Raw genomic sequence first — 27,648 nt, forward strand, 5'->3', positions numbered from 1 at the left:
GACCACACCTCACATGGAGGTGCTTGTTACACTCAGCTGCTTGCCTTGGGCAGGCCATGTTGTCTGTCAGTCTCACATCAAACTGCGACAGTATTTCATGCTCGCTCATTGGTTTGAAGAACGCAAAGATTGAAAGGTGTGCCCGAAGCTCTGAGAAGAAGTGCAATATACAGTACCTAATGATGCTTGGAAATTATTGGCCCATGACCTGACCAAGTGTGGAAAGAGCACTCCTGATATTAAGTCCAAGCATCAGGAACGTATGGAAGATTTGCCTGAATTACGGAAGGAGCATTACCGCCTCACAAAATATCCTACCTGCCCGCTACATTAGGTAGCTCGCGTTCTGCGTATGGGAGAGCATGTGGTTCTGTCATTGTTCTCATCTGTCACCTCAGAAACCAGAATGGATGCAAGTCATTCTCGAACCCAAGGGAAGCTATCAGTAGGTTTTGATTTTTCTTCAAGTTTCAGACTAGTAATCAAATCATAGTGGAATTAGAATGCAGGAGCCTCCTCCACCATTTAATAAGATCCTGGGTGATGCAATCTGAATTCATCTTTTCCATTCTCCTCCCAGTGCTCCTGATCCCATTGTAACTTCACTGTTGGTCGTTCTCCTCCGTGAATATATTCAATGACTCCAGCAGAGGCAGAGGGATACACAGATTCATCATCCTCCAAGAGAAGAAATTCATTCTCACCTCTGTCAGAAACCAGAGCCCCAGGTTTTAACACATACACCAATAAGAACATCCTCTCAGCAACACTCTGTCATTCCCCTCAGAGTCTTGGGTTTCACTAACACTAAACTTCGATGCCTTTAGGCCCAAACAGTAGTCAATGAAGCAACCCAGTGAACTTCCATTGTGCTGGGTTCAAAGCAAAGTCCTGTTTTCTCTGAGGTGGAGACCAAAGCTATGCAGTACTTCAGCAGTGACAGTCACCGGTTCCCTGTGATATTTCACAGTGACAGTCACCGGCTCCCTGTAATATTTCACAGTGACAGTCACCGGTTCCCTGTGATATTTCACAGTGACAGTCACCGGCTCCCTGTAATATTTCACAGTGACAGTCACCGGCTCCCTGTAATATTTCACAGTGACAGTCACCGGTTCCCTGTGATATTTCACAGTGACAGTCACCGGCTCCCTGTAATATTTCACAGTGACAGTCACCGGCTCCCTGTAATATTTCACAGTGACAGTCACTGGCTACCTGTAATATTTCACAGTGACAGTCACCGGCTGCCTGTAATATTTCACAGTGATAATCACCAGCTCCCTATAATGTTTCACAGTGACAGTCACCGGCTGCCTGTAATATTTCACAGAGACAGTCACTGGCTCCCTGTAATATTTCACAGTGACAGTCACCGGTTCCCTGTGATATTTCACAGTGACAGTCACCGGCTGCCTGTAATATCTCACTGTGACAGTCACCGGTTCCCTGTAATATTTCACAGTGACAGTCACTGGCTGCCTGTGATATTTCACAGTGACAGTCACTGGCTACCTGTAATATTCCACAGTGACAGTCACCAGTTCCCTGTAATATTTCACAGTGACAGTCACCGGCTCCCTGTAATATTTCACAGTGACAGTCACCGGCTGCCTGTAATATTTCACTGTGACAGTCACTGGCTCCCTGTGATATTTCACAGTGACAGTCACCGGCTCCCTGTGATATTTCACAGTGACAGTCACTGGCTGCCTGTAATATTTCAGCAGTGACAGTCACCAGTTCCCTGTGATATTTCACAGTGACAGTCACTGGCTCCCTGTAATATTTCACAGTGACAGTCACCGGCTCCCTGTAATATTTCACAGTGACAGTCACCGGTTCCCTGTGATATTTCACAGTGACAGTCACCGGCTGCCTGTAATATTTCACAGTGACAGTCACCAGCTCCCTATAATGTTTCACAGTGACAGTCACCGGCTGCCTGTAATATTTCACAGTGACAGTCACTGGCTGCCTGTTATATTTCACAGTGACAGTCACTGGCTCCCTGTGATATTTCACAGTGACAGTCACCGGCTCCCTGTGATATTTCACAGTGACAGTCACTGGCTGCCTGTAATATTTCAGCAGTGACAGTCACCAGTTCCCTGTGATATTTCGCAGTGACAGTCACTGGCTACCTGTAATATTTCACAGTGACAGTCACCGGCTCCCTGTAATATTTCACAGTGACAGTCACCGGTTCCCTGTGATATTTCACAGTGACAGTCACTGGCTACCTGTAATATTTCACAGTGACAGTCACTGGCTCCCTGTAATATTGCTGATGACATATTTCCCATTTCAGGTCAGCATCCTGTTGGTAACATGACATTGAGCCGCAGTAGAACCTACTATTACTGTGCTATTCCATTTTGTTCGATGTGGATCTCGTGATTCACACTGATGCTCTGATTTTCTGCTCTGTTATGTAGAATGTATGCGCAGGCTAGAGCTCTGCTCTCGCATCAGAGATGGACACCAGAATGCCCGAATGTCAGAGAGCTTCAGGGTGATCTGTTGATAGAGTCATCCATAATGCAGAATATCCCCTTATCCCAGTAAAACTATAGTAGTGTTCTTGCTAACGTTGCCTTCTTTATTTGCAGAAAGAAATCTATCCCATATAGTCTCATCTTTCACGGAGACCAAAGCTCTGGATCTGCTCATGAAATTCGCCGTGGATTTTGTGGAGTATCTTTTCAAAAGTTCCATGCTAAATGGTGTGGTTTCATACCTGGTTGTAAGTGTGAATAGAAATTTCTGTGACACAGAAACATCGGCAGCAACACAGCACAGCACAGTGAGGCAGAAGGAGCCCGTTTCTCAAGAGAGAATTAGAGAGTGAAATCTATTTGAATCGTCTCGGCAATCCAAGTAATAATTGCCACCCATCCCACAATTTAAATTGGGAGGTTTGGATAGTTTGTGTATTAGATACCTGTGTCTGAGGTGGAATCTAATCAAAGAAACTGTGGTATTTATGGATGACAGAACAGATAACTAGGATTGACTTCGTATTGGAATCTAATCAGGGAATCTGAATAGCTTTTCTATGGAATAACAATTATGAAGGAGTGAGTTATGTGCTGCAATCTAATTGAGGAGTTCAGATAGTGTCGAATAGAATTACAAATATGTATCGAATTATACAAAATAGGATATGTAATGGAACAAGCACCTCCTGTTTTTTCTAATCTTATTTGTATTGTCTTCTAATTTTTTCTTCCTCAATTGCCTGTGGAGCCCTTCCTTAAGAACACCTATTGTTTCTTCCTCAATCCATAATAACGAGTCTCTGGATAAAGATGTCCTTGTTTGATTTCTTGATGACTTGTTTACATGGATGGTTTACAGGTTTGCTCACCCTTCCCCCTCAGGTGTTCCAGCAAAAACCCATCAGAATTCTATTCACCTTCTATTTTGGTAATGTCTAAGCCTTTTCTCTTCCAAAAATATTGACCCAGCTTGTACAATCCTTCCTGAAAAAGATCTCTGGATCTGTCTTGAAAATGTATTTTTACATCTCCCCTGTCATCTCTCTTCCTTTCTATTGTTATGGAGACTGAGCAGTCTGCCATTCTCCAAGGTTCAATCCAAAGATCATTGCAACTTTTCTTTCACTTTTCAGCTTTATTCCTTTGGAAATAAACTTTGGAATTACATTTGATATTTATGTCCTTGTCACTTGTTTCACTATTTTTATTCACTTCTCTACAGTCCAATCATTTTGCTGCTCCAAGCCTTTTAGATTCACCATTCTTACCACCCATCGGTATCTCATGCGCACTTGAGTCACCAGGGCATAGAAGGCTACTGACCAAGGCAGCGATAAATAAGATGAGTGTGGATGGATACTTGAATGACAGCAGGGCATAATGGGCTGAAGGGCATGTGTGATCTGTGCCTCTATAACTCCATGATTTATGTTGACGTTTATCTGCTAATACTGAGCTCATTCAGCAAGCTTATCAATGTACTGTAGTCCTCTTCAGTAATGCCCATTTTCCCAATAATTTGTAAATTGAATCCTTTTTTCAATTGCAAGATTTAAGCCTTCAACACACGTGAACAGCTGCAGACCTGACTCCGACTTGATCTTTGCTGGAGACCCATTCTCCACACTCTGCCACTCAATAGCCATGCTTTACTGCAACTTTCACCTTCCTGTCTTCAGCCTTACTGGTGATGACCCCTTCTGTTCCTTACTGCTGACCCTATGCTCTGTTATTCTTTAGCTATTGTGTCTGGAGAAACTATATCTTTCACATTACCTCATTTTTCATTCCCGCATCTTGTGGTACATTGGGCGCTTCTTTAGCATTTTTGTCTGTTTTTTTTACAAGACTGAGTTGCTAGCTTGATTTTCACCCAGCGCGGATGGAACGCATGTAAGCAACTGGCCGGATCTGAACTGGGGACCACTCACCTTGACGTCTGGTGCAGATGCTACTACACCAGATTACTTCAAGTCATTTGTTGAGCTACATTTAAGCAAGATTTCATTTTGTAATTCGTGCTGACTACCCATTATGTTTTTGGTTCCAGATTTATTTTCTATTCTCCTCCTTAAGTGGTTATTGTTTCTCTTACCACCAAATCAAAGCTGATGCTTTAAAGCTTCCTGCACTGGCTTCCTCTCTTCATTCTGATACATTTGCAGTATCATCTAACATTCCCTGGCATGTCATCTGTTTTTAAATAACATCACTAAATTGATGAAATAGTTCTTCTGCCATCTCTTCTAGATTCTGTAAACTGTGAAGGTGTGATCTGTCTGCACTGGGGTCTATCCTCTTTGAGTTGATGAGTTAATTTACTATTTCTTTTTGCTTTAGTTTACGGTGGTATTATGTTATTTTTAATCTCATTTTATGGTATCACATCTCTCTGAAAGGACGCCTGGTAATCAGTGAGGCAAAATAATATTTTAACTGTCTGTTTCCCTCCGCCTACTTCTCAGAATCCCAGTGCCCTGCTCCAAAGTTAAGTCAGATTTTCAAGCTAATTTTGCCTTTATACCCTCTCCATTTCCTGATCCTTCCTGCTCTTTCAACCCCTCCTCCTCTGTCCATGTTCTCTCTCCTCCCTACTTATTTCCTGTTGTCCCACCCCTCCTCACTCTCCTCTGACAGCTCCTGTTACCTTGCTCTGCCTACCCTGACTATTCCCCTCCCTCTCGTCCGCCCACCCACCTTTCCACTCATCCTCACCCCATTTTAGCTCATTTTGAAGACTGAATCTCTCCAATTAGAGAATGGTGAAAACTGGCTCCAAATTCCCCTGCTCATTACACCCTTTGTTTAGAACTGGTCTGTTTCTCAGAGCAAGCCTCTTGTATTCTTCCTAACATAGTACTGTGCAACACAGGAACAAGCCCTTCAGCTTAAGATTCTGCATCAAGCATGGCGCCAAATTAAACTGAACTTGTCTGCCTGCACATGATCCATATCCCTTCGTCCCTGCATATTCATGAACCTAACTAAACGTCTCTCCAACTTGCTGTCCTATCCGATTCCACCTCTTCCCTCTGACCTAATCTTCATGAGTCTGTAGAATTTGTTACATATGGTTCGCGTGCCATCCTCCCATCTTGAGAGGGACTGGCTAATATCTCAAAGGTTTCTCAGTTCCTATACACTCACACAGATACAACAAGAGACAAATGAGTCGCATTTACCCCAAAGGGTCGAGAATGGATTCCTCAAACTACCTGCCTAATGTCTTCTGGAACACTGGCTGTCAGATGGTTGCTCTCAACTTCCAGACGGCAGGTGAGTGGCAGAGCAGAGACGGGATTCAGGGCTCATTGGTCCTTTTGCTTTCACATTCACTCAGGGACTGTGGGTTTCTCAGGCTGAGCCAACATTTAGCTTCTCCTCCCTAACTGGCTCTGGTGGTGGTGAGCTGCCTTCTAGAACCACTCAGACCTCGTGATGTGGGTATATCCACAATGCTGACAGGGAGGGAGTTATAGGATTTTATAGGATCCCAATGATGTAAAGGGAACAGAGACGATTTCCAAGTCAGCATGGTGCGTGGCTTGAGGATGACTTGCAAAGGCTGGTGTATCCCTCCTTTCATTGCCCTTGTCTGTCTAGCTGGTAGGTGGGATTGGAGGGTGCTCCCGAAGGAATCCTGGTTGAGTTGTGTAGATGGTACAGATTGTGCTACTGTGCGGCAGTGGTGCACTGAGTGAATGGCTGTAGATGGGGTGCCTATCAGACAGGTTGCTATGTCCTGTATGGTGCTGAGCTTCCTGAGTGTTGTTGTTGAAATCAGGTCAATAAAAGAGTAATCATAGAGTTGAGGGCAAGATTTATGTCACAGGGTAAAACTCATCATTTTTTATTTGATAAAATCTCTGACATTGAACCATAAATTGAAGCATATGGCAAAAAGTTTGTCTAGATTGGTATGTTCTATAATGTTCTTTAAAGGAGGAGGGAATAGTGAAGAGATTTAGGAAGGGAAGTATGGAGACTGATGAAAGTACAGACAAAAGGTAATGGAGATTGGAATTGAGAGGCCTATAGGGCAGTAAGATTAATAATCAAATTTAAACTATGAATGAAGTAGATTAAGGAGCAAATTAATCAGATCAATGAAGATAAAGATCAACTAGAGAAGCAATAAGATTAATATAGGATAATGATCACAAGAGAGTTAAGTATGCCATCAGAGATTGTAAAAGGCATAATGGGTTAACTTGAAGACTTTTGGAGAGAAGTAGGCAATGGATTAAATAGAGTTAGCAATATAGACCACAGAAGATTACAGCACAGCAAAGGCCTTTTGGCTCATGATATTGTGTTGACCTTTTAACCTACTCTAAGATCATTCTATCCCTTCCCTCCTATATAGCCCTCCATTTTTTTATTATCCATGTACCCACCTAAGGGTTTCTTAAATGTCCCTAATGTCTCTTCCTTCACCAGTACCCTGGCAGTGCGCTGCATGTACCCACAACTCTCAGTGTAAAAAACGCCCGCCTCTGACATCCTCACACCCTCCCATACTTTTCTCTAATCACCTTTAAATTACGTCCACTCGTATCCACTCTGGGAAAAAGTCTCTGGCTGTCCACTTGGTGAATGAAGTCCTCTTATCATCTTGTACACCTCACTCATCAAATCACCACTCATCCTCCCTCGAGAAAGGTCCTAGCTTGTTCAACCTATTCTCATAAGACTTGCATCCCGGTAAATCTCCTCTGCACCCTCTCTAAAGTTTCCACATGAGGTGACCAGAAATAAACATAATATTCCAAGTGTGCTGTAACCAGGGTTTTATAGAGCTGCAACATTACCTCACGGCTCTTGAATTCATTCCCTTGACTGATGAAGACCAACACACCATACTCCTTCATAACAACCCTACCAACTTGAGAGGCAACTTTGAGAGATCTATGGATGAGGACCCCAAAGATCCCTCTTGTTTCTCCACACTGCTAACAATCTCGCCATTAGCCCTGTGTTCTACCTTCAAATTGAACCTTCAAAAAAAGAATCACTTCACTTTTCCAGACTGAACTCCATCTGCCACTTCTCAGCCCAGCTCTGCATCCTGTCAATGTCCCACTGTATTATGCAATAACTTTTTTCACTATCCCCAAATCCACCCACCTCGTGTCACCTGCAAACTTACTAACCCACCCTTCCACTTCCTCATGCAAGTCATTTATAAAAATTGCAAAGAGCAAGGGTCCCAGAACTGATCCCTGCGGAACACCATTGGTCACCGACCTCCTGGCAGGATAGGCTCCATCTACAACCACCCTCTGCCTTCCGTGAGCAAGTTGGCTCTGAATCCAATATGTTGGTATAAAAGAGTTTCACTGAAATGACCACTCAAAAATGAGGAAAAGACCGCTATGTGATAAACTGGTTTGGATAACAAAAGTTTCAATTAACTCAAATTTGCACTTTGTAGTCTTTTGTGTCTTAAATTAACAAAACAAGTGAAATACAGTTTCTAGAATAATGTTTGAAGAAGGGCTCCCTTTTGCATTGAGTATTTTGAAGATGGTTATTATTTTTGAAGTGACACAGAATGCTGGAGGAACACAGCAGGTCAGTCTGCATCTGTGGAGGGGAATGGAGGGAGAGATGACGTTTTGGGTCAAGACCCTTCATTGGGATACTGTGTTACTCCAGATTTCCAGCTTCTCTCAGGTCAGCATTTCACAGAAGAGCTGGTACACGAATCCCAATCCTGATAACTTTAATGCTGTCTCAGTATCTGTTGATTGTGATCTGAAGATCTCAGAAGCTGACTGAGTATCCTGATTGTGATTTTGGGCCTTTGTTACTCACCTTATGATGCTGAACCTACACCCTGGACTGTGATCTCTGACACAGAATCCTGGGGACTCGTTATCGACCCTATAGTTCTAAAACTAATTATGTTCTTCAGGTTGACTAGCTAACCCCAGGGACTATTTTCTGATTTATCATCGATAATTTTCTCTCCTTTCTTTCCTTTAGATATCCCCATGCAGCTGAACAATTCATGCTTTGAGTTCAATGGGCGGTGTGGCTATATTCTGAAGCATAAGCTGCTGCGTTGTCAGGATAAGAAGTTTGATCCTTTCACTGCTGATCAGATAGATGTTGTTGCACCAAGCTCATTGTCCATTTTGGTAAAGTCTGGATTTTATTCAACTTCAGGAGTTAATGATTTCATCAACATCCCACAAGTAAACAAGGGTCCCTTCTGCAAGCACGATTTATTTTAAATACTTTCCTTGTTGTTGTCAGAGTATGGGTTAAGACATTGAGCACTGAGGTGAAGAGAAACCTCCTTGAAGAAGAGGTTAGGGTCTCAATCCAAATCATCAACTATCCCTTTACCATCATAGATGCTGCTTGACGTGCTGTGCTCCTCCAGTAGTTTGGCTTTTCCCGGAGGATAAACATTTTCCTCAGGGACTGCCTTACCAAAGAAGTCTGTAGTGGCCATGAAGCTGAACACATTTAAGAAAAAGATAGAGTTTTAGGCACAAAAGGCACAACATGGTATTGGGATAGAATTGCAGAGTAGGTTCAGTGGGCTAACGGCTTGCTGCTGTTTTAATGTATCTAGTAATGTCATAATTTGGACTATCAGGTCAACCAATGCTTGGCTGATTAATGAATGTGGAGTCTCTTTCTTCATGGAGCAATTGTTTGTGATTGTGTCCTTCAGCTCTTGTAGTAAAGATGCAAAGGCTTCAATTTGTCCGTTCCTATTTAGTTGTCTGCAAACCATATCCCTATCCCAGCTGTTAATGTTTGTTCTATCTGGCACTTTGCCCTGAATACTCTGAACTTGGTCTTGTCTATAAATATATTATGCTCCTAAGCCTCTAACAAAGGTGATGTTAGGGTAACTAAAAGATGCGTGTTCACAAATGTCTTAAAGATCAAAAAAGTAGTAGTGAAACAGATTTTATTTTGGATGGGGGAAGGGGTGTTGCTGGATGGGATGTGGATACCGGAGTTCAAGGGGAAAATGGAACCGGTGGAACACAGGCATCTTGAAGAAAATAAAACAAAATGCCATCTTGGAAACCTGAAATAGAAACAGGAATTGTGGTATTCCTGAAGGCTTATCAGGACAATGGAAACAGAATTGAGAGGCAAGACCCTGAAACGTTTTAGAGACAGGGGCTGTCTTTGTCCCCTGCTGTGGATGCAGGGAATTGTGTCCAGCATCTCATCACGTGCAGATTATTGGATTCTGTTTAATAACAATTAGGACATCAATGGTACTGAAATTATGATGCTCCATTTAGATTTGCAGTGGCTACTGCAGATCAAGTTAAGTCAAGTCGTCACTTTTTATTGTCATTTCAACCATAACTGCTGGTACAGTACACAGTAAAATGAGACAACGTTTTTCAGGACCATGGTGCTACATGAGACAATACACTAAACTACATAAAACAACACAAAAACTACACTAGACTACAGACCTATCCAGGTCTGCATAAAGTGCACAAAATAGTGCAGGCATTACCATACATAATAAACAATAAACAAGACAATAAGCAAAGAAATAAGCAAAGAAGTATTCAAGCTACAAAGTAAGTTAATACCCAAGAGCTAGAAGGAAGAATTAGGCTGAATAAGTCTTTCCTGCTGGTACAGACACAATAAATTTGCATGTTTTGTGGATTTTGATGATTCCACGTGCCTCTCAATGTTGAATAACTGGGAGGGTGTGCATGCTTTGAATATGGGTATGATGCTAAAAACTTGAGGTGAACTAAGTAGACATTGGATATTTGCCCTAATTGATAGAGTTGTTGATAGGTAAGTGATGAGGATATCAATATTGAAGTTAATAATGCAGCTGCTGGATAACGGTATTAGAGAATACATACAGTACATTATCTTTGAGCACAGGGAGGCTGTGGAAGGACTTAGACAGATTAGGAAAGGGGGCAAAGACGTGGAAAATGGAATACAGTGTCGGGAAGTGTAGAGTCATGCACTTTGGGACTAAAAGCATAGACTATTTTCTAAGTGGAGAGAAAACTAAACAAAATCCAAGGTGCAAAAGGACCTGAGAGTCCCTTGTGCAGGTTGAGTCGGTGGTGAGGAAGGCAACTGCAATGTTAGCATTCATTTTGAGAGGACTAGAATAGAAAAGATTGATGGCTCTGGGCCTTTACCCCTTGGAATTTAGAAGAATGAGGGCGATCTCGTTGTGACTTATCAAATGTTGGAAGGCCGAGATAGAATGGGTGTGAGGAGTCTAGGTTCAGAGGTCATAGGCTCAGAAAAGAGGAATGTTGTTTTAGAATGAAGACGAGGAGGAATTTCTTTAGCCAGAGAATGGTGAATCTGTGAATTCAACGCCACAGGCGGCTGTGGAGGCCAAGTCAGTTAATAAGTTCTTGATAAGAAGGGTTTCAAAGGTTACAGGGAGAAGGCAGAAGAACGGGGTTGAGAGGGAAGCTGAGATGGTGGAGAAGGCTTGATGGACCGAATGGCCTAATTCTGTTCCCTTTTTTTGGTCTTGTGGTCTTTCCGGTACTGCGAGTTTATCCTTGCAGCTTCATCCCAGGCATTGACCTGCCTGGCTGTCAACCTCATGACTGCATGAGAAGCTGAATGAGCACCAGAAGACCATGCAGCATTAAGATAAATCCTCTGTGCTCCTAGTCCTCTTTCATCACTAGGCAACACTGAATTACTGCTACCACCCACAGTGTACCTTGCCTTTAAGGTAGTTTTGAATAGAACAGATCATGTACTGTGACCTTTAACTCCTGGTATTTCCTATTGCAGATTATATCTGGGCAGTTTCTGTCAGATCGCAACTCAAGATTCTATGTTGAAGTGGAATTATTTGGACTCCCCAATGATCCTAAGCAGAAGTTCAGAACAAAATTGTCCCTTGAGCAAAATTCCATCAACCCTCAGTGGAGGGACAAGGAACCCTTCCTTTTTGAAAAGGTACAGTGTTGAAGACGGTGTATTGACAACACAAACACGGTGTCCCCTCCTGCAGATACAGCCTAGTCCCATTAATGATTAATTCTCCAGCTTCACTTACACATGAGCCAGACATATGGGACCCCAGCCTCCAAGAAGTACAAGCGCTCATTACAGTATACGCAGCCTTCATCCTAGCCAGGATCGTTAAGTCCGGCTGTCCATATGAACTCGTTAGGAGATTCCAGACCCAATTGCCATGTAAGCTGGGCTCACTGGATGTATGAGACTAACTTCACCCCATCCCCATGCTAACAGACTCATCAGACACCAGTCCCCACACTAACCAGACACAAGACAAAACTCTCTGAGCTATTTTTTTTTTGTAATATAATTTTTATTGAATTTTCAAAAAGAATACATGAAAAGAAAGAATCTACCCTCCCCCCTCCCCTTAACCCTCCCCGCCCATATAAAGTCCTACCTAAAAAGAAAGAAAGAAAGAAGAAAGAAAGAAAGGAAGAAAAGAACCACCTGGGTGTTGGAAGGTTTCCACATGCTCCATGGGATTCAAAATAAATTTGGTATAATTATTCGTTACTTTCTCCAAGTGACCAAAGTCTTTATCGGAGCACTTAAATATGCCATCCTATCTTTTGTAAATTAGGGCGCCAAATATTCAAAAATGTTACGTATTTATCTCTTAAATTATAAGTAATTTTTTCGAGTGGAATAGAACTAGCCATTTCATTATTCCAACGATCCATACTTAAATACGGATCAGATTTCTGAGCTATTTTTGGGAGGGTGTTGCCTCAGAGACAACTATTAAAGCCTTGCTCTCTTTCCAGGTGAGCCAGCTCATTAGACAGGTCATATATATATAAATATAGTAGTCTATATTGCCTTGATTGGACCCCAGTCCTCTTGCTGGAACGTGAGTGGGATGAAGCCCCACTCGTCCTCCTGTGCTTGGCCTGCCAGTTGACAAGGTTATAGCTAATCCACACATAGCCTCAACACTACTTTCTACTCTCTCCCGTAACTCGGCTCCCTCGAGATTCAATGCCTTTTGATCTAATCAATGACTCTGAAGTGTTATGATCCTCGGAGAAGAATTTTTCTTTATCTTCATCTTAAATGAGCCATACTTTCCTCTGAAATTAAGTCTCCTTGTTCTAGATACACCTGCAAGAGAAAACATACCCTCAGCACCAGCCTCATCAATTCCCCTTAAAACTTTGTTTCAATAAAGTCATCTTACATTCTTCTAAACTCCAATGATATAAGCCCAATCTGCTCAACCTTTCTGCATATGGTGCCATGTTGTATTAAATCTCTCTTACATACTGTATATACTCCTTGCAATAAGAGCCAATATTTCATTTTCCTTCCTAACTGCCTGCTGTACCCTACATACTAATTTTGTTCTTCATGCAATTATTGTTCTAATTGGGTTCTATTGTAAACATTGCATATAATTCATGTTTTTCTTGTGAATACTGCTTATGTGCCTGCTGCAAGTACATTTTTCATTGCACCTGTCGATGTACTTAAGCATATGAAAGTAAGCTCAACTTTTATTAGAACGCTCTGAGCCCCTCACACCACAATGTTTGTACTCACACCCCACTGAAATTGTTCTTTTCATTCTTAATTCCAAAGTCCTAATCTCACCCTTTCCCACATCATAATCTACCTGCCAACTTCTTTCCTACTCCCTTAATCTCTGCAATCCCTCTGGAGATTCTTTGTGGCCTTTTCCCAATTTGCTCTCCCACCTGATTTTGTGTCCTTAGCAAATGTGCCTACAGTTTGCCCTTCATCTAGGTCACTACTAGAGATTAGAAATAGTTGAGGCCTGAGTAGTGATCCCTATGGCACCACAGCATTTTCTCATCTAGTTCTGTTTTCTGTTCATGAACCACACTAACTACATCCATCTCAAAAACAAAAAGACCTTTGATGTGGCACCTTGTGGAATGGCTTCTGGGAATCCAAATATGATGGTTCTCATTTTATCCACCCTCAAGGAACACTTTGACCACCTTGCACAAAAATCAACGTATTTGTTTTCTTGTAAAAGTTGAACGTAAGTTATAATTGTTTTTTTTTCTTGTGAATGCTGCATACATGATGCTATATGGCTGTGGCGTTGTTGCAAGTAAGCTTTTCATTGCACCTACTTGGGCATACGCCAATAAACTTGACTTCCAAATAACCAAACAGAATCAGACTCCGAGTCAGGTTGATTATCACCGGTACGTATTGTGAAATTTGTTAACTTCGCAGCAGCAGTTCAATGCAATACATAGTATAGAAAGAAAATAAAAACAGTCCTGTGAGGTAGTTCCCATCCCCATCCCATAGTCAGCATGTCAGAATGTTCTCCATGGCACATCTATTAAGTTTTTGATTGTTTTAGATGATGAATCAAATCTCTTCAAACTCCTAATGAAATATAGCCACTTTCTTGCCTTCTTTATGGCTGCATCGATACGTTAGGACCAGGTTAGATCCTCAGAGATCTTGACACCCAGGAACTTGAAACTGCTTACTCTCTCCACTTCTGATTCCCCTGTGAGGACTGGTGTGTGTTCCCCCGTCTTACCCTTCCTGAAGCCCGCAATCAGCTCTTTTGTCCTACTGACACTGAGTGCAAGGTTGTTGCTGTGATACCACTCAACTAGCTGGTATATCTCACTCCTGTACGACCTCTCATCTCCATCTGAGATTCTGCCAACAATGGTTGTATCATCAGCAAATTTATAGATGGTATTTGAGCTATGCCTAGTCATACAGTCATGGGCGTAGAGAGAGTAGAGCAGTGGGCTAAGCACACATCCTTGAGGTACATGCAAGAGTTGATGTAGTATTGTGAAAGAAAAACACATTTTCTCTTTCATAATGCTATATCAACTCTTGAACATTTTACAATTTTCCAAATGCCCTGGAATCTCTTTAGTAATGGATTCCAGCGTTCTCCCAGCTCAGTGTTTCAGTGCCATTGTGAACATGGCTCATCAGACACCCTCCCTGAGATCATCTTGCTCATTGGAGCCAGGCCCTCATTTGTCCCGGGACCCATGTAAACATATTCATAGGACCCTAAGCCTAGGCCTCAAGGAAGACCGATTCACTAGTCATCAACTTCAGTATGTATAATGTATACATTTCTCTGACATTAGATGTACCTACTGACCTATTGAATTTCAATGTGGATATGAGTAAATACAGTAGACCCAAGTCCCCACGTGAGCTGCGATTAATAGATGTCAGTCACCTTGTTCTGCAGAATCATGAGATCCCCACTTTTATTGGTATTTGAGCCTGTTCATTAGACCCCAGTGCCAGTATTAGCTAGGTTCACAAGATGCCAGGACCTTGGTGACCTAGTTTAAGCACCGTACGTGTTGAGATCCTTGATTGAACCCCAGCCACTATGTCAGCCGGTTTCTAAGTAGACACTATGCCCTGTGTACACTCCGGGTCAAACTCACCATGTGAGACAGACTCCCAGGATAAAGACTCACCAGATCCCAGTATTTCAGACAACAGTCCCAGTGCCCCTGTACCTGAGCACCATGTGAACCAGCTTTTTGGACCCCAGACCCATCTGAGAAGGCTCATTTGACCTCAGCCTTCCTGTTTGTTGCTGTTCTGTTTACCAGCCCATTCTTTTTGTCCACGGATTCACTACGCTAGAGAAAGCAGACTGGTGCAGCTAGTAAAAATGCTGTCTCAAAGACCCAATTTAATCCCAACTTCTTGTCCACCTTCATTGAGTGCTCTGGTTTTCTCCAGCATTGCAAAGGTCTACAGGTCAGTTGGTTAATTGCCCCCTGTATCTGTAGGTGGCTGGTAGGATCTGTGGGAGTTGATGGAAGTGACAGGAGAATAAAGAATTACTGTATGTGGGTGATTACTGTTTGGCATGAACTCGGTGGGCCATAGGGCATTCTTCTGTGCTGTAGAATTCCATGAAGTTCTTCATGAGCTTTTTAGCCCTGGGTCTTTGGGTGTGATCCCAGAACCCCATCTCAGTGTGAGCTGGGCTAATTGGGTCTCTATCTCATTTACTGTGTGTCCAGAGAAACTGGGAACTTGGGACTTGGGACATTGTGAGATCCCGATTCGAGATGGAGGGCCAGCTTGCTCAAGTCTCCCCATCAGGAAGACCTCAGTCTGGACTGGCATGGTGAAAGCAGTGGCTAAAATGGGCAGTGGGCTGGTCGAGGACAATCTGGCCACCCTCTATAAGTTCAGACCTCTCACTCTGCTGGTTCACTGCCCAGCTCCATCAATACGGGTTCTGATATTAGTCTCTGAGTTGATTTAGCTGCCTGTTTGGGAGTTACTCTTTAGCTACTGTCTAATAAGAAACTTCCTGACTTGCAGATCCTTGTGCCAGAATTGGCTTTTGTAAGAATTGCCACGTATGAAGAAAGTGGGAAGTTCATTGGACAGAGGATTCTATCAGTTACTGCTGTCCAAACAGGTACTTAAAGCATAGATGCTTCCTATCATTATACAGACTGATCTACTATTTATTATTTATGACCATTCTCCACATTCTCACATATCACACAGCCACAACTACATGCACCCAGATTTATGTAAAGATATATAGAGGCACAGAGACTGCAGATGGAAACTGGAGCCAACCCCAAAGTACTAAGGAACTCCATGGATCAGGCAGTATCTAAGGAATGAAATGCTTTGTGTTGAGACCATTAATCTGGACCAAAAAGAACGTAGGGGAGATAGTCAATATAAAAAGGTGGAAGGAAAGGGTGGAGCAACCTGGCAGGTAATAGGTGGGTCCAGGAGTGGATGATTTCATTATGAGAGCAGATTCGAAAGAGAAGCTGGGAAAATAAATTGGAGTCCATACAGGAAGCAGAGTGGGAGATATCCATAAGGCAGCTGTGGGACTTTGTGATCCAGATCCCACCAACATGGTTGACTCTTGACTGCCTTCCTAGTTCAGGGGCAATTAAGGATGGAAAATAAATTCTGACATTGCCAGCAATGTTCACATTCAATGTAATAAAAATGACTCAGATTCCCAGTGACACGCCTGAACTCCATTTCACAGATACTACTATGCAATTCCATCATGGTTTATGTGAACAATATATAATGCACGACCCGATGGAAATAGTCATCAAGTTACACAGCACCTGTGAAGAAATGTTTGAAGTTAGAATTGAAAGGTCACTGATCTGAAATGTTAACTCCTTTTCTTCCTTCACAGAAGTGTTTTCCGATTTTATTTCACATTTCCTTTCCTTTCCCACATTATTTATCTTCTCCTAATACCCTCTCGCTAGGTCATGCTGAACCTTCTGCTAGGTAATGTACCTAAAAGGGGTGCCCTTCTCTCCACAGGATATCATCATATTTGCCTGCGGAATGAAACTAACCATCTGCTCCCCATGGCAACGCTATTTGCTTATATTGAAGTGAAGGACTACGTGCCTCACACCTGGGCAGGTGAGGTGGATCATCACATTGCAAGCTCACATCTACTGTAGCTCCACACTTTCTTAATGTTATTGCAACAGGTGTAGAGTAAGCTCCATATTCAGCCACACGTGCCCTTAAAATCTGCTCTGGTATAAACCTGGCCTGGTCCTCGTATCGCCTTACCTGAGTTGGAGGCATTGAAACCCTTGCCAGGTAAATGTACTTGCAGCCCGGGTTGTGGTTCTTCATCCATGGGCTATCAGCAAAAGTGATTGTCTGACTACACAACTAAGGCAAACATGAAGCCGGCTCCCAGTAAAGCATTGTGAAATGTTTGCTTTCACTTCCCTATGGGCTCAAACTTGACACCCAAACATCAGCCTTCCAGCCAGGTCAAGCACTTTCACTGCATCCTGCCAACACAATTGTTAGCCATCAACAAGACTTAATCTGATCTAGATAACGTGAACACTGTGCCAGTGTTACATGACACGAGTATCTTGGTGGAACATGCACGCATGTATCAGCGGATGGAGTCAGGCTCAGGTTGGGTAGCTGAACTATACCTGCCCTGGGTAAGGAAATGGATGGAAGTGCTCAGGGAACTGGTTTCGCATTCAACACACATAAAAATTGCTGGTGAACACAGCAGGCCAGGCAGCATCTATAGGAAGAGGTACAGTCGACGTTTCAGGCCGAGACCCTTCATCAGGACTAACTGAAAGAAGAGCTAGTAAGAGATTTGAAAGTGGGAGGGGGAGGGGGTATACAAAATGATAGGAGAAGACAGGAGGGGGAGGGATGGAGCCAAGAGCTGGACAGTTGATTGGCAAAAGGGATATGAGAGGATCATGGGACAGGAGGCCCAGGGAGAAAGAAAGGGGATCCCATGATCCTCTCATATCCCTTTTGCCAATCAACTGTCCAGCTTTTGGCTCCATTCCTCCCCCTCCCACTTTCAAATCTTTTACTATCTCTTCTTTCAGTTAGTCCTGACGAAGGGTCTCGGCCCAAAACATCGACTGTACCTCTTCCTAGAGATGCTTCCTAGACTGCTGCATTCACCAGCAACTTATGTGTGTTGCTTGAAATTCCAGCATCTGCAGATTTCCTCGTGTTTGTGGTTTCACATTCAGTGGTTATACAGTCAAGCGACAACTTCAGCCCACAGGGAATGAATGAGAGACTTCAAATCAGGCTGGGAGGACCTTTCTCACTATGGATGTCAATTCTGACTCTGTGTTAGTGGCTGGCTGCAATAATCTCCAGATGTCTCTGGGTTGGGTGAGGAAAGTATTTACTCCTGCACCAGTCCGTGATAGTTTAGCGGAGACTCACTCTGTATTAAACTTGGCTGTGCCCAGCTTGGGTGCTAAAGGCTACTGATACAGTTTTAACTCCATGTCAAACAGCTATGATTGCTCGCTGGGAGTGTTTGAAGAGGTAGAAGGGAACATTATCCAATATTTAATATAATAGGCCTGCTGTGAAGTGCTTGATTTGCCAGTATGGAAGGAACTTGACAAAGGATGTGAGATACTGCTGAAGGAGTGTTTGATGGGAGAATATAGAGGGGGCCTTAATCCATATATAAATTGTGCTGCGTCTCTGCTTGTTGGAGTTCTTGATGGGGCATTATGGAGGAAACTTTACTTTGAATCAAACTTTAAGGTGCGTTTAAGAATATGACAAGAAGGGTTAATAAAGTCCATTTAGATTTCCAAAGCAGTTCAATAAGGTGACATATATAGATTATTGCAATATATGGTGTTGGAAGTGATACTGTATTTTAACATTGATAGGGGATCACTTAGCAACGGGAAACAGAGGCAGTATAAATGGTATTTTTCAGCTGTAAGTGATGAGTTTACAAAGGGATCAGTGCAGGGCTCTCAGTGATTTATAAGTCTTATTAATGACAGGTGAATGGGAAACTTTTATCTGCTCTCATTATAATCCTGGAAAAGAGAGTTGTGAAGAGAACATAAAGATTACAGATATTTGAGTGGACAAAGGTATCTCAAAGTATACTGTGTGGAAATATTTTCCTGGAAGAATGGATAAGCAGAATGTTGTTTGAATGTATAGATTCTATAGAATTCTGGCATCTAGAAGCATTTGATTGTTCTTGCACTTGACGCAAAGTTAGTATGCAGGTATGACAAATCAGAAAGGGAGGCCAACAGAATGTTGATTATAGTCCAAAGAAAATGAAGTGTAAATGTGAGGAAGTCGTGCCACAACTGTACTGAGACCACATCTGGACAATTGCATGCTGCTTTAATTTCCTTATTTAAAGATGATTACAGATACCTTGGCAACATATCAGAGAGGATTTATTGGGTTGATTGTCGGGATTAAGGGGATGCTTTATTAAGGAAAGCATGCTTTATGCTTTATTTGTGTTGGGCACGTGGCCAAGTGGTCAAGGCGTTCGTCTAGTTACCTCAAGGTCGCTAGTTCGAGCCTCAGCTGTGGCAGCGTGTTTGTGCCCTTGAGCAAGGCACTTAATCACACATTGCTGTAGTCTGTGCGAGGAGTGGTGCCCCACATAGACTTCCAATCTGCACCTTGTAAGGCATGAAAATGCCCGATGCAGGCCTCTCATGGTCTGAGTCGACGTTCCCTCCCCTTATTAAGGAAAGGTTATGTTGGTTGGACCAAATACATCAGAGTTTAGAAGAATGAGAGGTGATCTTATTGAAACCTAGATGATAGTCTTGGGATGGGTCTTGGCAGAATCAGAATCCATTGATGAAGTGTCCATTATTAAAGAAACTTTGGAGATATGGGGGCAGTGGTAAAGCTTTATATTTAAAAGCTGAAACAAATTCTACTATTTACTCCTAATATTTATGAATTAAGGTGATGTGGAAGTGCGCATGCGAGAGCTGATGAAAACCATTGTTTCATGACAACAGAATCAGAATCGGCATCAAAATTAGGTTTACTATCACTGGCATATGCTGTGAAATTTGTTGTTTTACAGTAGCAGTACACTGCAATACATAAAACTCCATAAATGACAGTAAGAAATATATGTATATAAATTCAATTAAATGAGTAATGCAAAAAGAGAGGGAAAAATATGTTGATGGATTTATTGTCCATTCAGAAATCTGGTGGGGAAGGGGAAGAAAATGTTCCTAAAACACTCAGGTGTGTGTCTTCAGGCTCCCGCAGCTCCTCGCTAACGGTAGCAACGAGAAGAGGGCGCATCCTGTGTGATGGGAACACTCAATGATGGACACTGCCTTTTGAAGGTGTCCTCCATGCTGGGGAGGCTAGTGCCCATGATGGAGCTAGTCGAGTCTGCAACTTCCTACAGCTTTTTCCGATCTTCTGCAGTGGCCCCTCCATACCTTACGGTGATGCAACCGATTAGAATGCTCTCCATGGCAGATCTGTAGAAATTTGCTATCTTCTTTGGTGATATATCAAATTTCATAGCAATGGACAGGAAAGGCAGTGAGAAGATGCTTCCCTTTGTAAGGGAATCCAGAACTAGGGGCATCCACTTTAAGAAGGAGCTGAGGAATTTCTTCCCTGTGATGGCTGTGACGGTTTGGAATCTCTACCAGAAAGTTGTGTGCAGTATGTCCTGTCATTAAATATATTTATTGAAAGTTGAGATAGAGTTTTGGACTACAGATAAATATGTTAAGACAGGAAAACTGGCCAAGATCAGATCAACCATTACCTTACTAGATCTTACCAGGTATTTTTGATAGGGCAGAGAAAAGGAAGTTTTATTCTGAGTCCTGCATGCTTTTTTTTTGCTCAGTGGGGTGTTATGGAGGGACCTCTATTTTGTGTCAAACCTATTTTGAACTTGTACCAATTGTGTTTGATAGTCAGCATAAAGGGAACTTCACACTGTATCCAACAAATGTTTGTAGATGCTCTTGAGACATTTTGGGTCCTTGTACACTTTAATGGAAATAAGATGGTGAGCAGTAGATTGTTGGGTAAGGGATACTATCTTCTGGAAGAGACAGAACTTTTCACACACTTGTTCCTTTCTGCACAATCGTGCATTAGAACTATCACCACTGTTTCTCTTGGCAGATTTAACAAAGGCATTGGCTGACCCAATAAACTTCATCCGCAGGCTGAACATACAGTCAGAGGTGGATTCATCAGCAGTTTCCGGAAAGGTAATTGGCAGGAGAGCAGAGATGTACGTGAGATTATGTGTGTTGGTTTTAGAGTTTGGGTGTACATGGGATTGAGTGTATTGCTTTGGGCTGGATATCTGCAAGTGTGAGAATATTGCTGTGATACTTCATTTCAATCATTATTATGATGTACAGGTGACAAAAGATGCCATTACGTCCACTTCATTTTCTAAAGAAAAAGCCGCCTTAAATTTCAAAGTTCAAAGTAAAATTTATTATCAGAGTACACACATGTCACCACATACAACGCTGAGATTCTTTTTCTGTGGGCATACTTAGTAAATCTACAGAACAGTAACTGTAAACAGGATCCATAAGCCGTAAACATCAGGAACAGTAAATTGTAAACAAACCCTGCAAATGCAGATAATAAAGAAATAGGAATAAATAATGAGCATGAAATAACAAGATAAGAGTCCTTAAATGAGTGTAGTTATCCCCTTTTGTTCAAGATCCTGATGGTTGAGGGGTAGTACCTGTTCTTGAACCTGGTGGTGTGAGTCTGGAGGCTCTTGTACCTTCTACCTGATGGCAGCAGTGAGAAAAGGCCCGGGTGGTGGGGATCTCTGATGATGGATGCTGCTTTTCTACAGCAACATTTCATGTAGATGTGCTCAATGGTTGGGAGGGTTTTACCTGGGATGTACTGGGACAAATCTACTACCTTTGGTAGGATTTTCCACTCGCAGACATTGGTGTTCCCATAACGATCGTAATGCAGCCACTCTCCACCACACATTTGGGAGGCTGACATTGATTGATGGATATTTTGGTAGGCACTGAAAGATCTCTCTTGTGCATTGCTTGCAGGATGTCACAGAGAATGAAGCGCAAATGCAGGAGGGTGACAGTGGAGCAACGGACTCCAATGAAGCATGCAGTAAATTATTTCCTTTTCAAAGTATTACAATTTGACATAAATGACAAGAGAACATAAGGTTGGGTTCACAGGGGATGAAAGAATTTAGTCATAGAAAGTTACGGCACAGAACCAGACCCTGTGGCCCATCTAGTCCGTGCCAAACCATTTACCTTGCCCACTCCCATCAACCTGCACCAGGACCATTACCCTCCAAACCCCTACCATCCGTGTACCGACCCAAACTTCTCTTAAATGCTGAAATTGAGCTCACATGTACCACTTGCGCTGACAGCTCATTCCACACTCTCACCACCCTCCGAGTGAAGAGGTTTCCCCACGTGTTCCTCTCAAAAATTTACACATTTATCCTTAACCCATGACCTCTGTTTGTAGTCCCACCCAGCCTCAGTGGAAGAAGCCTGCTTGCATTTACCCTATCTATACCACTCATAATGTTGTATACCTCCAGCAAATCTCCTCTCAATCTTCTGTATTCCAAGGAATGAAATGCTAACCTACCAAAACTCAGGTCCTCCAGTCCCAGCAATATGTTTGTAAATTTTCTCCATACTCTTTCAAACTTATTTACATCTTTCCTGTAGGTAGGTAACCAAAACTGCACACAATACTCCAAATTACGCCTCACCAATGTCTTATACAACTTCAACATAACATTCCATCTCTTGTATTCATTACTTTGATTTATGAAGGCCAATGAGCCAAAAGCTTTCTTTATGAACTTATCTACCTGCGCCATCACTTTCAATGAACTGTGGACCTGTATTTGTTCTACCACACTCCTCAGTGCCCAGCCATTCACTGTGTAAGACCTACCCTGGTTGGTCCTACCGAAGTGCAACATCTCACGCTTGTCTACATTAAAGTCCATCTACCATTTTTCAGCCCATTTTTCCAGCTGGTCAAGATCCCATTTTGATGGTTTTCCTCGCTGTCTACTACACCCCTGATCTTGGTGTCACCTACAAATTTGCAGATCTAGTTAACCACATTATCATCCAGATCACTGACAATGGACGCAGCACTAATCTTTGTGGCACTCTACTAGCCACAGGCTTCTAGTCAGAGAGGCAACCATTGCCCACAAAGCCAATGTCTAATCCAATTTACTTTCAATTTACATTTGAGTGCCTCTCTACAATTGACAAACTGGAAGAATGCCAGATTTTAGGGCTTACAGTTGTGGACCTGTGCTGTGGTTTAGCTTACTGAAGATGTGGGTAGGAATAAGCTGTGAGAGGTATAGAAACATAGAAAATAGGTGCAGGAGTAGGCCATTCGGCCCTTCGAGCCTGCACCGCCATTTATTATGATCATGGCTGATCATCCAACTCAGAACCCTGCCCCAGCCTTCCCTCCATACCCCCTGATCCCCGTAGCCACAAGGGCCATATCTAACTCCCTCTTAAATACAGCCAATGAACTGGCCTCAACTGTTTCCTGTGGCAGAGAATTCCACAGATTCACCACTCTCCGTGTGAAGAAGTTTTTCCTAATCTCGGTCCTAAAAGGCTTCCCCTTTATCCTCAAACTGTGACCCCTCGTTCTGGACTTCCCCAACATCGGGAACAATCTTCCTGCATCTAGTCTGTCCAATCCCTTTAGGATTTTATATGTTTCAATCAGATCCCCCCTCAATCTTCTAAATTCCAACGAGTACAAGCCCAGTTCATCCAGTCTTTCTTCATATGAAAGTCCTGCCATCCCAGGAATCAATCTGGTGAACCTTCTTTGTACTCCCTCTATGGCAAGGATGTCTTTCCTCAGATTAAGGGACCAAAACTACACACAATACTCCAGGTGTGGTCTTACCAAGGCCTTGTACAACTGCAGTAGTACCTCCCTGCTCCTGTACTCGAATCCTCTCGCTATAAGTGCCAGCATACCATTCGCCTTTTTCACCGCCTGCTGTACCTGCATGCCCACTTTCAATGACTGGTGTATAATGACACCCAGGTCTCAGTGCACCTCCCCTTTTCCTAATCGGCCACCATTCAGATAATAATCTGTTTTCTTATTTTTGCCACCAAAGTGGATAACTTCACATTTATCCACATTAAATTGCATCTGCCATGAATTTGCCCACTCACCCAACCTATCCAAGTCACTCTGCATCCTCTTAGCATCCTCCTCACAGCTAACACTGCCACCCAGCTTCGTGTCATCCGCAAACTTGGAGATGCTGCATTTAATTCCCTCATCCAAGTCATTAATATATATTGTAAACAACTGAGGTCCCAGCACTGAGCCTTGCGGTACCCCACTAGTCACTGCCTACCATTCTGAAAAGGTCCCGTTTATTCCCACTCTTTGCTTCCTGTCTACTAACCAATTCTCTATCCACATCAATACCCTACCCCCAATACCGTGTGCTTTAAGTTTGCACACTAATCTCCTGTGTGGGACCTTGTCAAAAGCCTTTTGAAAATCCAAATATACCACATCCACTGGTTCTCCCCTATCCACTTTACTAGTTACATCCTCAAAAAATTCTATGAGATTCGTCATACATGACTTTCCTTTCACAAATCCATGCTGACTTTGTCCGATGATTTCACCGCTTTCCAAATGTGCTGTTATCACATCTTTGATAACCGACTCCAGCAGTTTCCCCACCACCGACGTTAGGCTAACCGGTCTATAATTCCCCGGTTTCTCTCTCCCTCCTTTTTTAAAAAGTGGGGTTACATTAGCCACCCTCCAATCCTCAGGAACTAGTCCAGAATCTAACGAGTTTTGAAAAATTATCACTAATGCATCCACTATTTCTTGGGCTACTTCCTTAAGCACTCTGGGATGCAGACCATCTGGTCCTGGGGATTTATCTGCCTTCAATCCCTTCAATTTACCTAACACCACTTCCCTACTAACATGTATTTCGCTCAGTTCCTCCATCTCACTGGACCCTCTGTCCCCTACTATTTCTGGAAGATTATTTATGTCCTCCTTAGTGAAGACAGAACCAAAGTAATTATTCAATTGGTCTGCCATGTCCTTGCTCCCCATAATCAATTCACCTGTTTCTGTCTGTAGGGGACCTACGTTTGTCTTTACCAGTCTTTTCCTTTTTACATATCTATAAAAGCTTTTACAGTCAGTTTTTATGTTCCCTGCCAGTTTTCTCTCATAATCTTTTTTCCCCTTCCTAATTAAGCCCTTTGCCCTCCTCTGCTGAACTCTGAATTTCTCCCAGTCCTCAGGTGAGCCACCTTTTCTGGCTAATTTGTATGCTTCTTCTTTGGAATTGATACTATCCCTAATTTCTCTTGTCAGCCACGGGTGCACTACCTTCCTTGATTTATTCTTTTGCCAAACTGGGATGAACAATTGTTGTAGTTCATCCATGCGATCTTTAAATGCTTGCCATTGCATATCCACCGTCAATCCTTTAAGTGTCATTTGCCAGTCCATCTTAGCTAATTCCCATCTCATACCTTCAAAGTTACCCCTCTTTAAGTTCAGAACCTTTGTTTCTGAACTAACTATGTCACTCTCCATCTTAATGAAGAATTCCACCATATTATGGTCACTCTTACCCAAGGGGCCTCTCACGACAAGATTGCTAATTAACCCTTCCTCATTGCTCAAAACCCAGTCCAGAATAGCCTGCTTTCCAGTTGGTTCCTCGACATGTTGGTTCAAAAAACCATCCCGCATACATTCCAAGAAATCCTCTTCCTCAGCACCTTTACCAATTTGGTTCACCCAATCTACATGTAGAAGTAGTGACAATCTCTGGTTGATCCAGAATGTTTTAAGTCCCAGAAGAATAATTGACATAGTGATAATGTGGGAAGTGTCAAGTTGCTCGTTGCAACATCCCACAAACAGTGAAGTGATATGACCACATAAACAGTTGTCAGGTTAAATGTTGGTGCAGACACCATTGAAGACTTTGCTGGGCTATTTATGACAACACTGTGGGACCTTTTATGTTTCATCTTAAAGAGCAAAAAAGACTATGGTCTATTTCTTCTTTAAACAGCACCTCTCACAGTGTAGAATTCCCTCAGTATTGCACAAGAACATCAATGGTCTGATGTCTATAGTGGGATGTGAACCAAGAACGTCTAATCCTTAAGTCGGGAGTGCTACAAAATGAACCACTGCTGAACCTTTCATTTTCTGGGGAGTTGCCTGACAGGTGGGGAGGGTAAGACCATCAGCTTTCAGGCACACTCAGCGGGAACAGAAGAGAAAAGGCACTAGCAATGGGTCCAGGATAACCAAACTACATTTCTTCCAGGTCCTTCTAATCCTACCTGCTCTGGCCTTGAGGAATCTTCCAAGGATGCTCTGGGTAAGTCAATGATCTCAGTCCTCTTGGGATTCCCAAATCCGAACAGTTTTGATATATTCTAACTTTTTAACAGACTCATCGTGGGTCAGGTGAGTGAGGCCATGAGCAGTATTTGGCAGTAATCACAGAGTCTGACTGGGGGGAAAATGCATGGCAAACTTGGAAACATTGCTCTGTCTGGTGCACAGGTTGTGTGTTTAATGCCTGCTCCTTCTTGCCTTCTTTCACATACCACTAAAATACTCGGTGTGCTTCCAAAAGAAATTCTGCCAACTTGAAGTCATGCAATCCAGATAAAAGATTTCAGACACTAAGCCTGTTAAAACTAGAAAGGGACTGGTTTGAGGAGAGGAGATGAATTATTTTGCAATTTTTAAACCATCTACTTGAACCAACACCATCATATGCTGGGGTCAAAAGTACTCTCACCCTGACTAGCAAGGGTTTGATGTTATGTTTCTGGATTAGTTTTGATGGCTTCACATTGCTGAAGAGTTGAAGGAGTCTCTATAATATCTTTGGCCTTGTTCTGCCTGGTGTTCATGTCTGGTTCATGTAGACAATGAGCAGCGAAAGATAAAATGGAGCCAGGCAATAATTAATCAAACTAATCTAATTAATCACACACAAAAGAAAATTCCTTCCAGGCATGCTGCTGCTCATGTCCAGACACTATGTCCCATACACATTACACCCGACCTAAATTCTGTTCACAACCCAATTCCGCACACAAATCAGATTTTCACATATGTTGGGATGCATGCTAACCCACCTTTCCCAAGGAGATAGAATGCAAGTAATAAGAGATAATAATTCATCTGAAATAATGTTGTCACAGGAGGCAGTGACATATTTGGAGACAAACTTATCCACCAATAAACATCTAAAAGAAAATGAGACCAAGAACTAGGGATTAGCACAGGCCAGACTTGGAGGAATGCAGATATCTTGGCAGGCGAGAGAGATAGGAAGAATAAGAGAAGTAAATAGGTTTATTTTTGTCAACATGTACTGAGATACAGTGGAAAAACTTTTCTTTTGCATGCTATCCATAGAGATCATTTCATTACAACAGTTTATTGAGGTAAGACAGAATTCAGAGTAAGTGTCACAGATAAAATGCAAAGCAGGCGCACTATAAGGTGCAAGGCAAGAGTGAGGTCAAGAGTTCATTTTATCATACTAAGGGACCACTCGATAGTCTTGTAACAATGGGAGAGAAGCTATGCTTGAGCCTGGTGCTTTCAGGCTTTTGATTTTCTTCACAATGGGAGCAAGAAGAAGATAGAATGCCCGGCCGGGTTGGATAAAGTCTTCGATAATGCTGGCTGCTTCACTGATGCAATGCATGCAGACAGAATACATGGGAGGCTGGTTTCCATAATGTGCTGAGCA

The 27,648-nt window shown here is 42.6% G+C and overlaps 1 protein-coding gene across 1 annotated transcript in view; it reads left to right on the plus strand.

Moving 5' to 3' along the window:
* The window catches only part of LOC140192324 (1-phosphatidylinositol 4,5-bisphosphate phosphodiesterase beta-2-like), a 189,757-nt gene that overhangs the window by 158,131 nt on the left and 3,978 nt on the right, over window positions 1–27,648 (plus strand). The window contains exons 16-23 of the mRNA XM_072250005.1: window positions 2,613–2,697; window positions 5,653–5,777; window positions 8,490–8,644; window positions 11,280–11,447; window positions 15,825–15,924; window positions 16,818–16,922; window positions 20,964–21,052; window positions 21,884–21,953. Coding sequence (XP_072106106.1) covers window positions 2,613–2,697; window positions 5,653–5,777; window positions 8,490–8,644; window positions 11,280–11,447; window positions 15,825–15,924; window positions 16,818–16,922; window positions 20,964–21,052; window positions 21,884–21,953 — 897 coding nt within the window. The remainder of the gene's footprint in view (window positions 1–2,612; window positions 2,698–5,652; window positions 5,778–8,489; window positions 8,645–11,279; window positions 11,448–15,824; window positions 15,925–16,817; window positions 16,923–20,963; window positions 21,053–21,883; window positions 21,954–27,648) is intronic.

The sequence above is a fragment of the Mobula birostris genome, chromosome 1, assembly GCF_030028105.1.
Source record: "Mobula birostris isolate sMobBir1 chromosome 1, sMobBir1.hap1, whole genome shotgun sequence".
Classification (NCBI taxonomy): domain Eukaryota; kingdom Metazoa; phylum Chordata; class Chondrichthyes; order Myliobatiformes; family Myliobatidae; genus Mobula; species Mobula birostris.